Source organism: Parambassis ranga, chromosome 24 (genome assembly GCF_900634625.1).
Source record: "Parambassis ranga chromosome 24, fParRan2.1, whole genome shotgun sequence".
Taxonomy (NCBI): domain Eukaryota; kingdom Metazoa; phylum Chordata; class Actinopteri; family Ambassidae; genus Parambassis; species Parambassis ranga.
In genome coordinates, this window is record NC_041043.1 from 3,232,935 (window position 1) to 3,245,247 (window position 12,313).

Below are 12,313 nucleotides of genomic sequence, written 5' to 3' on the forward strand. Positions count from 1 at the left end.
TGAGTCACTATGAAGCACTGTGCTCTGAATTTAAAAATAGGTTAGTAGAGAAGGGTTTTTGCAAAGATCAGCACACAGGGAGAATGTTTGCTTGTGTCATCACTAAGGAAATACTACAGTAGTTGTATTTGTGACATTACAGACACGCATTATCAGTCTTATGCAATAAAAAAACACTGCAAATGCCATTTTTTTTTGAAAAATGACTGAGAGACCTGGTATTCTCTTTTTTATGTCAAAATTAGTGCCGTACCGTACTTCAGCCTTTAAAATATGTTTTTCAGTTAACAGAAATGTTTTTTTTCTATTGTTTGGGAAAAAAACTTTATTGTACTGTTTTCTTATTATTTATAGAGCAGAAAATAAACTGATTATATATGAGAATATGTTCTCATTCACTCCTACGCATCTGAATTTCACACTGTAAACGCCAAATGCTTTGTCTCCTCTCTCCTTCCTGAGCTATACTTGTCAAAGATCTGGCCACAGGGGGGAGCCACAGCACTGCAGAGAAGGTTCACTGATCTGCAACGTCAGTCTTATTGTTGTAGCTCATCCAGACACAGCAGCAGCAAGCATTTACACTTCAAACACATCAAAGTGAGGAAGCTCCAATGTACCACCTGTCATCCCTTTACACTGCAAAACACATGCTAAAGTATGCACAAATTTTGGCTGCAATGCACAAGCAATGATGTGCCTGCAGCACCTGTGGCAGAGTGCACATCATGGCTAAACAGGCTACGGTGCAAGATTTAGCTGTGTTTTCATTGGAAGGCCAACAAGCTGCAGGAACTATAAAAAACTATGACTTGAGCCTAAAATATTCACTGCCATTTTGGTGCTATAAATGGTTCTGCCATGTGTCCAGGACATTCACCATAAGCCTAAACACCAAATTAGCAAACTTTTAATGATAAATTTCTTGTGTCTTTGCAATGAAATGTTACTAAACTCTATTTAGTGATGAGGTGAAATTAGTTTTACACATCTTACAAGATCAGTGCCTTTTTATACACCTATACCACCAGTTCCACACATACTATATACATACTATATGTATACTGAGTGAATTTCTTAAATGTTGTGCAAAACAAAGACTCGTGTTTCAAGGTTGTAGGATGAGGGAAATCTGGAGATTTACTGAATGTCATATTGTGATGTCTCAACCATCATCTTTACAGGCACGTGCTGATACAATCTCAAATCATCTCACTGCAATGTAGCACTCTTTCTCACAGACACCTCAGAATCAAACTTGGCACAATTCATCACTCAGTTAATAAACAACATTTCACCAACTATCTAGAGTCCAACCATCCTCCTGCTTATGTCCCACAGTTTCTTGGCTGCCTGCTCATCTGTAGCTTTAGGCATTAGCTCCTCCTCTGTGCAGTTAGCGAAGCACTTCCCTGACACTCCCTCCACCTCAGGGGAGCAGGCCAGATAGAGAGGAGTCTGGGCCCCCTCCAGTGGACTCTTGAAAAAGACAAATGATGCGAGGTGGAACAGGGGCTTTGCCAGGAAGGGGATTTGAACATGCCTGCCTAGTCTGGTCCTCACGATGCCTGGTGTTAGAGCGTTAACTGTGACCCCCGAGCCCTCGAGCTGACGGGCCAGCTCGAGTGTGAACAGCAGGTTGGCCAACTTGCTCTGGCTGTAGCAGGCAGCCTTGTCATAGTTATTCTCGCTGTTCAGGTCGTCGAAGTTGATTTGGCCGTGCTTGTAAAGTTTGGAGGAAACCACGACGATGCGGCTAGGAGCTGATGCTTTTAGGATGTCTAGCAGAAGGTGAGTGAGGAGGAAGTGCCCAAGGTGATTGACACCGAGCTGCATCTCAAAGCCATCCTTTGTCTTTGTGTAGGGACACTGGTAGATGCCTGCGTTGTTGATGAGCACATCAATCTTCGATTCCTCCTAAGAAAAACACACAGTAAGTAACAGTGTAAGAGAGGTTTCATTTAAAATTCAGCCACATGTATCACTTCAAATATTCTATCTTTGTCTTATATCATGTTTTATTTATTGTCTTGAACAGCTGACGACATATTCACAGCAGCTGAAGAACTTAACTAAATTCTGGCACATTATTCACTGGTAGGACATTGCAGCACCTAAATGACCTGTCATGACCTCCTCTGTATCAGAAAAGGCTTGAATGAACTTGTCACCTCTCATGTGAAATGACCAGAGCTGAACAGCAGCCTGTAAACAAACCAGCTAACACACATCAGAGCTCTAAAGTCTGACACATTGAAAGTGAGACACGCTCACACACCACACATGACATTTCTCATGTGGAGAAATGATAAACTTTGCTGCACAGAGGGTCGCTACCATTATGTTTGTAAGGGAGCGACAGGACACAAGGGTGCGTTATACTAACAGGGAAACACTGTTGTAGTAAGGGGAATAAGAAAATAATCTTAAGTGTGCTGTTACTGTCCTCATCCTTATTAGTTTACGCTTACCCTGCATCATTATTATGAGGGAGATTTGCCAGTCCTTTGTCTCTGTACATGCTTTTGTAATCCGTTTCTAATCTGATCTGTTTTGTGTAGTCTTTCCCCTAAAATCTGAAGTCCAGCTGATGGTGTAATTGGGAATACAGTGACGCAGTGTGGTAATAGATATAAAGCTATTTTGTTATAATAATCTGTTAGTGTCAGCCTCTTAGCAAGCACCTTACCCATGATTTTGGTCTCTGCTGGTAACAGATACAGGGCGATATGAAGAGACTAAAATAAGGGATCTCGACCAGGCTTTGGGATGACACTGATGTTAGCGTTATAGAGGGACGGTGGTAACATTGGAGCATTCTGGAGCTCTCACAAAGCACGTCTACGTCACTTGCACCCCCTGCAGGCCTCCTCGCATATAAAAAAATGAATACAAGGTTACATTTTAATAGTGTTTTAATGGTGTCTATGGACGACAAGTCCTTTGTGCGTGAAGTCTTTGAAGGGGCGGAGACACATGTTGCCAACATGCCTTCGATGATCTCATGATCCGATACTCTATGACAGGGGTTCTCAAAGTTTTGATAGCTGAGGGCCAATTTATGAACCCAACATTGGACTGAGGGCCGCCAAAGAAGAACAAATGGAAAAAAATAAAAAAAAATACATGTGTAATCATTTAAATGACCAGGTTGCATCTCTGCAGTTTACATTTATTGGTCTGTATCCAGTAATGTGCAAAAAAAGCATATGGGGCTAAACCTGAGAAACACTGTAATGCACCAAAAATTCCTCCTGATTAGGGCTGGGCGGTATGACCAAAATTCTATATCAGGGTATTTTTGCATGCATGACGTGTTAACTGCATTGATTGTGAGAAGAATTACTGCAATAGAGTGGTTACTCTATTCCAGGTCATGAGAATTGAAAAAAAAATCCACATTAGTGTACAGCAGGGCTGTGGGTTATTACTTAATATCAAGTAGCATCGTGATTACTTGAGGTTTTTCCTCAATTACGATTAAAGAACGATCATTTTTATTGTTTTAAAAATAATTACAAATAATTGGGGGGGGGGGGGGTAGTTAAGTTATACTCTGCTTCACTCGTGGCTTCGAGTAAACGCAGACTAGATGGAGACGGAGTGACGTGACAGAAGCTCGTTAAATACTCCACAAGGACAGAAAAAGTCTGTTTGTGTTCCTGAAGTGGCAGAAACATACTTTATGAGAAACGAGTGTGCAGAACCGCTCATACGGCTCCACTGCAACGGACGCAGCGTCACACACATACAGGCTTTGATGCTGTTTCGCTGCCAATTATCGGCAGAAGCAGCAGTTCAGGTGAACATGTATGAAGCGGAAATATTTGTTAAACAGACAAAGCCGTGAAATACCAAACAGTAGCAACATCGTCCTCCTCCGCGTCAAACATGTTTGTTCAAGTGTTTTAACCACTGCTTCAGCCGCTGTTCAGCGTCTCCAAAAGTCTCCAAAACCTGTATGTGTGTGTGGCCGCGATGTGCGCTGAGAGCCGTGTGACGTCCCCTCACCAACAACTCCACTAATACCTGTGCTCTGCCCATGCGCAACAATTTACAACCGTGCTGAGTTCCGGACTATTTAGGCCCGTGTCGTCAGTATATGAAAAAATCATATCATAACACAAATTCACATAATTCCGCACATTGAGAACCTATGCTCTATGATGTCTATGATGTCAAACTCGACGAGTTTGTCATAATCACCTGGGCAACCACAAACAAGCAGCAGTGTTCGAGAGAATTCACACAGCACGAAGGTCAGTTCAAAAAATTATTATTATTATTATAGTCAGAGGACCGGTTCTACTCCAGTTAGAAGAATGCTGCTAGAGAAAGGATACCAACTAACATCGATTTCTTCAAACTACACAGTGGATAAAATGCTTGGAGAAGGCACTTATGGATATGTAGTTAAATGCCTGAAGTCAGCAACAAATCAGATGGTGGCTGTGAAAGTAGCAAAATTCAACAAAGGGGCACAGAATGAAGAAACCATTTTGAGAAAGCTGCAGGCTTTTGACGAATACTTCAATGGGATTGAAAACTCATTTATCCACCAGGACTATATCTGTCAGGAATTTGAACTGCTAGATATTAGCCTGAGAGAGTTCATCAGGACAAGGTCACGAGTTTTGCTGCCAGAGATTCGGAAGATTCTACACCAGGCAGCTAGTGCTCTTCAGATTCTGAAGAACTTAGGGATCATTCATGCAGATCTCAAGCCCGATAATATCATGATGGTAGACCAAGCCAAGCAGCCCTTGAGGATAAAAATAATCGATTTTGGCATTTCTTTAGAAACGTCAAAAGCAAAGCAGGGTTGGCTCATTCAGTCCTTGTGGTACAGGGCCCCAGAGATCATGTTGGCATGCCCCTTTAGTAATGATGTGGACATGTGGTCTCTTGGCTGCATAGCTGCTGAGATGTTTTTGGGCTTTGCACTTTATAATGGGAACACTGAGTATGACATGCTTTGGCAGATAACCCAAAGTCACGGTCCATTTCCAAAGGCTTTCCTATCCAATGGATGGAAGACAAACACATTTTACAAGCTGGATTTGTGTGACTCTTTAAATCTTATGTCACCAGTAGAATTTGGAAACAATTTAACTTGTTTATTCGATGGCCACAAGTTCCTGGTGAACCCAAGAAGACACAAACTAGCCACCAAAGCAGAACTCTGTGATGCGACAGCCTTTCTGGACTTGCTCAGTAGCATGCTAACAATAGATCCCAGTACAAGAATTCATCCAGCACAGGTTTTGGAGCATTCATTTATCACTATGAAACAACTGATAGCCACATTTGAGACAAGTCCATATGTGAAGTGTAGTGCTCTTCTAATGGGCGCATCCTTGACAGCAATGACAAAAATGTGGAAAGATGCTACTTCTTCTGCGAATGTATCCGAGCCATGTGCTATTCTAATGGGTGCATCCTCAGATCAAAACAAAATGCATAAGAGCAGAGACAAGAGATCAGAGACCTCCACAAACAGCAAGTTCTCTTTAAAAAGAAAGATGCCATCCACAATTAGAGAGGAGAAAACCTCTAAAAAGGCACCTGTCTGCCTGCACAAGCCTGGCAGAAATATGTCAGAGTTCTCCCCAAAGGCGAAGAAGAAGAGGATGTCTACAGAGGCAGAGGAGAGAAGGTTGACAGCAATGACAAAAACGTGGAAAGATGCTACTTCTTCTGCGAATGTATCCGAGCCATGTGCTATGCTAATGGGTGCATCCTCAGATCAAAACAAAATGCATAAGAGCAGAGACAAGAGATCAGAGACCTCCACAAACAGCAAGTTCTCTTTAAAAAGAAAGATGCCATCCACAATTAGAGAGGAGAAAACCTCTAAAAAGGCACCTGTCTGCCTGCACAAGCCTGGCAGAAATATGCCAGAGTTCTCCCCAAAGGCGAAGAAGAAGAGGATGTCTACAGAGGCAGAGGAGAAAAAATGTGGAAAGTATCTGCGAATGTATCCGAATGTCAAAGCCAGACATGTCTTTGACATATCATTTTTGGCATTGCTGTCAACCTTCTCTCCTCTGCAGAATGTCAAAGACATGTCTGGCTTTGACATTGTTTATAAGGTTAGATGTTTATTAGATGTCCATCTACAGTCTATTAAACTTCATCTACTAAACTCGCATCTGTCAAATTTTAATGTGTTTTTTTTTTTTTTTTTTTTAAAATTGGTCCAAGAGACACTTTTGCGCATCTTGGGGTGATACATATGTGTGCCAATTTTTATGATCCTACTCAAAACAGGACAAGGGGGCAGGCAGAATTTGAATTTGGAATGTATGGTATACAACAGTGTAAGGCAGAACATTTCAGTAGCTGTGGTTTATCATCCACCATCAGATCCCGTCACTATTTAAAGTCAATGTAAACAGACTACTTTAATTGCTCGAACCTTTAAGTATAAGACAGTAGCCATTGTGGGAGATTTTAACAGACAGTACTGACTACATTTTTTAGTGACCACGAGGGTATTTTGTGTACTTTTACAAATGCAGATCTGTAAAAAGAGCAGTGATAGTATGGTTTATGTGTTCGTGTGTTAAGCTGTCAGTTGACGAGGATAGTTGATAGGGTTTGACAATAGGGTTGGGCGGTATTAAGGTATTAAGGTATACCGGCAGGGCACACAGGTAGTGACTTACCACTTATATCTATATAAGTAATTACAAAATGCTGCTCTCTTAACATGATAAAATTGCAAAAACAAACAGAAACACATCGGGACTGGCTCATACCAGTTTAATACCACGGTGAAATTTGAAAAAAGTCTGTTCGCTATATGCGTTTGTAGATAGCCGAACAAGAGTTGTCCAGAGCTGCAAGAATCAAACAAACATCTTCCTCTTGTGTCACCACGGTTATGGAATAGATCAATAGAGATATAAAATTAAACTGTGACTTGTAATATAAATGAACCTTCTCCTATATACTAATTATAACTGACTGCTGCAATAATACGTTAGATTCTTAATGTACAAATATACAAAGGACAGCACATGTAAAAGAAATGAGTGTGTTGACAAAATGACAAAACAGACAAATATCAGGGTTTTTGATATCATAGAAAATTTGAAAATACATGTTTACTAACCTACACTAGCTTTATATGAGTCTTAGCTTCCTTTTAATGCACAGACTCCTCACTCGATCCCAGTTAGGTTCCATTGCTGGAGTATTAAATGGGCAGTTTCACCTCTTTAAGGCAGGGTTATATGAAGTGTGATTGCAGATTGTTATGTTATGGGGGGAGTTTGGACCCAAATGCAGACGCGGAGACTGAGGTGAACTAAAAGTGAGCTTTTAATAAAGCCGAAATGGCAAACAACATAAAATTCTAGAATGCAAAGTACAAATCAAAGGTGTAAAAAGCAACTAACTAAACCAACAAGAAGAAACAAGTAAAAAACAAACCAAACCTAACAGAGAGCCAAAAGGGATGATGGGAACACACACACAACACGCCATGGATAAACGGACGGACTAACAAGAACAAAGGGGAGCACAGGACTTAAATACAGAAGGGTAACAAGACACAGGTGAGACACATCAGGGTGGGGCAAGCAATCCTAAAGGCGGGAAACACAAGGAAGTAAAACACACAGGAACACAAGGGGAAACATGGACTTTCAAAATAAAACAGGAAACACAAGACACAACTGCAAACACACAGATCACAGACTCAGGGCAGGAATGAAAACTAAACAGAAAACATATCAAGAAACACAGAATCCTAACAGTAACCCCCCCCCCCCCCCCCCCCCCCCCTTCAAGGGACGGATCCCAGACGTCCCAGGGAAAAAAAAACAAGTCACAGCTGAGCCGGGAGGGAGGGGGGAGGTCCGGAGGAGGGATCAAAACAAAACCACAAGGATCAGAGTTCAAACAAAAGGGGACCCAATGGGCAGAAGTTCAGGAAGAGGGAAACGAAGTTCAAAGTGGCCACTGTGAGACCACAGAGTCAAAAACGGCCAGGGGGCCAAAACAGTCAGGGGCCTGGGACTCTCTGGGTCCCGGCAGAAGCCCAACAGAGGCAGGGAGAAGGGCAAAAGGGCCAGTGGTGGCAAAGTTATGGGCCCTCCAGGGTCCGGTCGGAAGACCAGCAGGGACAGGGAGGTGAACCCTCCAGGGTCCGGGCGAAAGACCAGCAGGGACAGAGAGCTGAACCCTCTGGGGTCCGGTCGGAAGACCAGCAGGGACAGAGATCTGAACCCTCCGGGGTCCGGGCGGAAAACCACCAGAGATGGAGACGCGCACCCTCCAGGGTCCGGGCAGAACACCAGCGAAGATGAGGAGGCTGGCCCTCCAGGGTCAGGGCAGAAGGCCGGCAGAGACGAGGAGGCTGGCCCTCCAGGGTCAGGGCAGAAGGCCGGCAGAGACGAGGAGGCTGGCCCTCCAGGGTCAGGGCAGAAGGCCGGTAGAGACGAGGAGGCTGGCCCACCAGGGTCAGGGCAGAAGGCCGGCAGAGAGGAGGAGGACCCTCCAGGGTCCAGGCAGGAGACCAGAGCCGAGGACCCTCTAGGGTCCGGACAGGAAACCAGAACCGAAGACCCTCCAGGGTCCGGACAGGAAACCAGGGACGAGGACCCTCCGGGGTCCGGACAGGAAGCCGGGGGCGGAACCCCACCAGGCTCAGGGCTGGGACCCTGAGCTGAGGGTTCATCGAGGCCTGGGCTGGAACCCAGGGTGGAAGACCCTCTAGAGTTTAGAAAAGACACCCCCACAGTCAGTGTCAATGCTGCAAATGTTCCAAAGTATTAAAAATCCACATTCTCGGCGGATAAATCCTTGGAGGCAGCACCGAAACACCCACCCTCAGGTGGTGCAGGAGTAGGCAACGTCATTTGGAGTCCGCCCTCTGATGGAGCGGGGAAGAGCGACGTCGTCTGAAGTCCGCCCTCTGGCGGAGCGGGGAGGAGCGACGTCGTCTGAAGTCCGCCCTCTGGCGGAGCGGGGAGGAGCTCTGACGGAGCAGGGAGGAGCGACGTCTTCTGGAGTCCAGCTGGCTCCACTGAGGGTGAGGATGTGAGACTACCAACTTCTGCAGAAACCCACGAAGGAGGAAGTCCAGTTGGCTCCATAGAGAATGGGGGGCGAGCCCCCGTGGGACCAGGGGATGAGGAGACGGAGGCCACGGCTGGAGATGCAGAAGACGCTGGTGATGGCGAGGATGTCGGATCACCAGCTGACACAGGAACACACAGTGTAGACCCAACCGGCTCCATAGAAGGCTCAGGATCACCGGCTGGCACGGGAACTAACGGGAGGAGTTCAGCTGGCAATGGCGTAGACTTCAGCCCACCAGCTGACACTGGGACAGGCGGGGAAGGGAGTCCAGCTGGCTCCGCTGAAGACGAGGAGGGAGCCTCAACAGGGTCAGGGGAAGAGGTGGCGGAGAATTCAGCTGGAGCAGGAACAGACAGGGAGGAGTGAACTGGTGGACATGAAGATGTCAGACTACCAGCTGCTGCAGAAACCCATGAGGACGGTAATCCAACTGCCTCCGTTGAGGACGAGGGGTAAACCTCGACAGGGTCAGGGGATGAGGAGACGGAGACTGCAGCTGGAGCCGGAGCAGGAACAGACAGGGATGGACCGGCTGGTTTGAATACAGGCTGGGTGAACCAGGGGGGAAGCATTGGGGCCACTGGCGTGGGGAACCTCTCCATTTCCTCATATGCAGGTAGGAGCAGGTCAATAAGCCAAGGCTTATCCTCCAAAGTATCGATTATCCGGGTAGATAGTCTCTCCTTTTCGAGGCATAGGTCCCCCAGCAACTGTAAAACCGAAATCCGGTAGGAGACCCACTGCCGGGTCTCCTGACTGGGGGAGGGATCAAGGAGTCCACCTCGTCCACCTCAGCTTGGAGGAATCTCCACTGTCTTTTGACAGCCTTCCAGGCTGAAACACAGTCTGCTGGGTCCATTTTATGGTTAGTCCGTTCTGTTATGTTATGGGGGGAGTTTGGACCCAAATGCAGACGTGGAGACTGAGATGAACTAAAAGTGAGCTTTTAATAAAGCCGAAATGGCAAACAACATAAAATTCTAGAATGCAAAGTACAAATCAAAGGTGTAAAAAGCAACTAACTAAACCAACAAGAAGAAACAAGTAAAAAACAAACCAAACCTAACAGAGAGCCAAAAGGGATGATGGGAACACACACACAACACGCCATGGATAAACGGACGGACTAACAAGAACAAAGGGGAGCACAGGACTTAAATACAGAAGGGTAACAAGACACAGGTGAGACACATCAGGGTGGGGCAAGCAATCCTAAAGGCGGGAAACACAAGGAAGTAAAACACACAGGAACACAAGGGGAAACATGGACTTTCAAAATAAAACAGGAAACACAAGACACAACTGCAAACACACAGATCACAGACAGGCAGGAATGAAAACTAAACAGAAAACATATCAAGAAACACAGAATCCTAACAGTGATTTTCAAAAAACTGTGCTGCTCCCAACGTCTGTAGCAGCAATCTGACCTTAACGTACAAACTATAGTGACAGCAAGCTGAAAATACCTTATGCAGCAAAAGTTCTTTAAAATGGATTCATGTACTAAATTAGTCATGGTGACAGTGATACGGAGCCCCTCTGATGACATGGTCAAAAAGTAAATAAATCGTGGCCACGAAATATGTATAACATGCACACGAAATACTAATTTGTGGCCATGAATTAGTGTTGTTATTGACGGGGTGCATGGGAGCAGGCTGCCCGGCCAGGGAGCACCCTCCCCGGGCAGCAGGGAGCAATCAGTGTCCCTCTCTGGGGAAATGTGCTGGAGCACTGGGCAGCTCCAGCACATCCAGGAGCTCCAAGAGCGCAGGGGAGCGGGGTCCCCAGCCAGGACGCACCCTCCCCGGGCAGCAGGGAGCGAACTAGTATTTCGTGGCCACAATTTATTTATTTTTTGACCATGTCATCAGAGGAGCTGCGTACAATGATGAAAATGCTGAGCAACTTAAAAAGTTTACTGTAGTAGTGCCTTGCTGTGTCAGACGCAACCTAGACTTCAATATCTAGCTGTTGACATGTACGACTGTAATGCACTGGAGCAGGTATGTTTGCTTAATGATAGTGATATCCTGATTTTTCTCTCACACAAGTTATTTTCAGTAGTTAACTACTTCTAACACTTCCGTGTGTATCTTTTCTTAGGCCACATGGTTAGTTGTCTGTGAGACATCCTATTAGTTTGTATGTGAAACATCTCCGCATGTGACTAATAAACAGGTCTAGAAACAAGAAAGATGCACACACACAGTAATGTGTTGGAACTGATGGCATGCAACTGTCTAACAAACCTAGTTTTTCCTTAAATGTTATTTTTAGAGTACTTACTTTGTACTTTTATACTTTAAAGCATCTTTCAAACCCCATGCTTCTGTACTTCAACATGAGTAGAAATGTTTAAATTTTTAAATCCCTGTGTCTATAGGCTACTTCCAGCTTTTTTAAGAAGCTAGTTTCGGGGATGGGCCGCACACCCGCGCCCCTTCCCATTCACTGACTTTGTTAATTTCCTCACAGAACTCTCGGACAGATTTTAAAGAAGCGAGGTCCAGGTGTTTGATGACCACCTGCCCGTGCTCTGGCCCCGCTTCCTTCTTGATGTCCTGGGCTGCTTCTTCGGCGCTCCGCAGGTCCCGACAGGCCATGATGACCCTGGCTTGGAGCTTCACCAGCTCGGCGGACACGGCTTTCCCTATCCCGCTGTTAGCCCCGGTCACGATGACCGTCTTTCCTCGCATTGTGTCGGCTGGGTACTGGAGCAGCTTGACGGCTTTCTGTTGAGGGAATAAACGGCGCAAAAACAGCAGGACCCCACCGCCGACTACAGCGGCGATTAGCACCGCAATAGACATGGAAGCGGGGACTGGAGACAGGTCAGCAGCTCGCTGTGTTGACAAGTTCCAGACGTACCCCGGAAATAGTTATTGCGCAGACTCGTTAGCTAAACAGTCTGCACTGCATTATTAACTGTGTTTTTTAAATGACGGCGAATGTTTGAAACGAGCACGACTATCATTGTTGAGTATCATAAGCACAGAGAGCAGTTTAATGGTGAAATAACAAGCTAATAAGGCTAAGCTAGTAACAGCACAAAACTACTTCCGGGGCGGCATATTTCCATAAGAGAACCGTAATACACGATGTGCCAACAGAAACATTACACCCTTAATTAAGCCAATAAAAAGTGTTAATGCTTTTGGATATTTGCTCCTAGTAGCGAGTTACTAATTTTTAGATAATATAATTTTAATTGTATCTA

The 12,313-nt window shown here is 45.2% G+C and overlaps 1 protein-coding gene across 1 annotated transcript; it reads right to left on the minus strand.

Annotated features, from left to right (window-relative positions):
- Positions 1 to 1,114: 1,114 nt before the first annotated feature.
- LOC114428841 (retinol dehydrogenase 14-like) lies at positions 1,115 to 11,953 on the minus strand. The gene is made up of 2 exons (XM_028397574.1): positions 11,553 to 11,953; positions 1,115 to 1,917 (listed from the first exon to the last, which is right to left on the minus strand). Exons 1-2 carry the CDS (start codon positions 11,904 to 11,906, stop codon positions 1,306 to 1,308), a joined length of 966 nt encoding a protein of 321 aa, XP_028253375.1. The 5' UTR covers positions 11,907 to 11,953; the 3' UTR covers positions 1,115 to 1,305.
- Between the last annotated feature and the right edge of the window lie 360 nt (positions 11,954 to 12,313).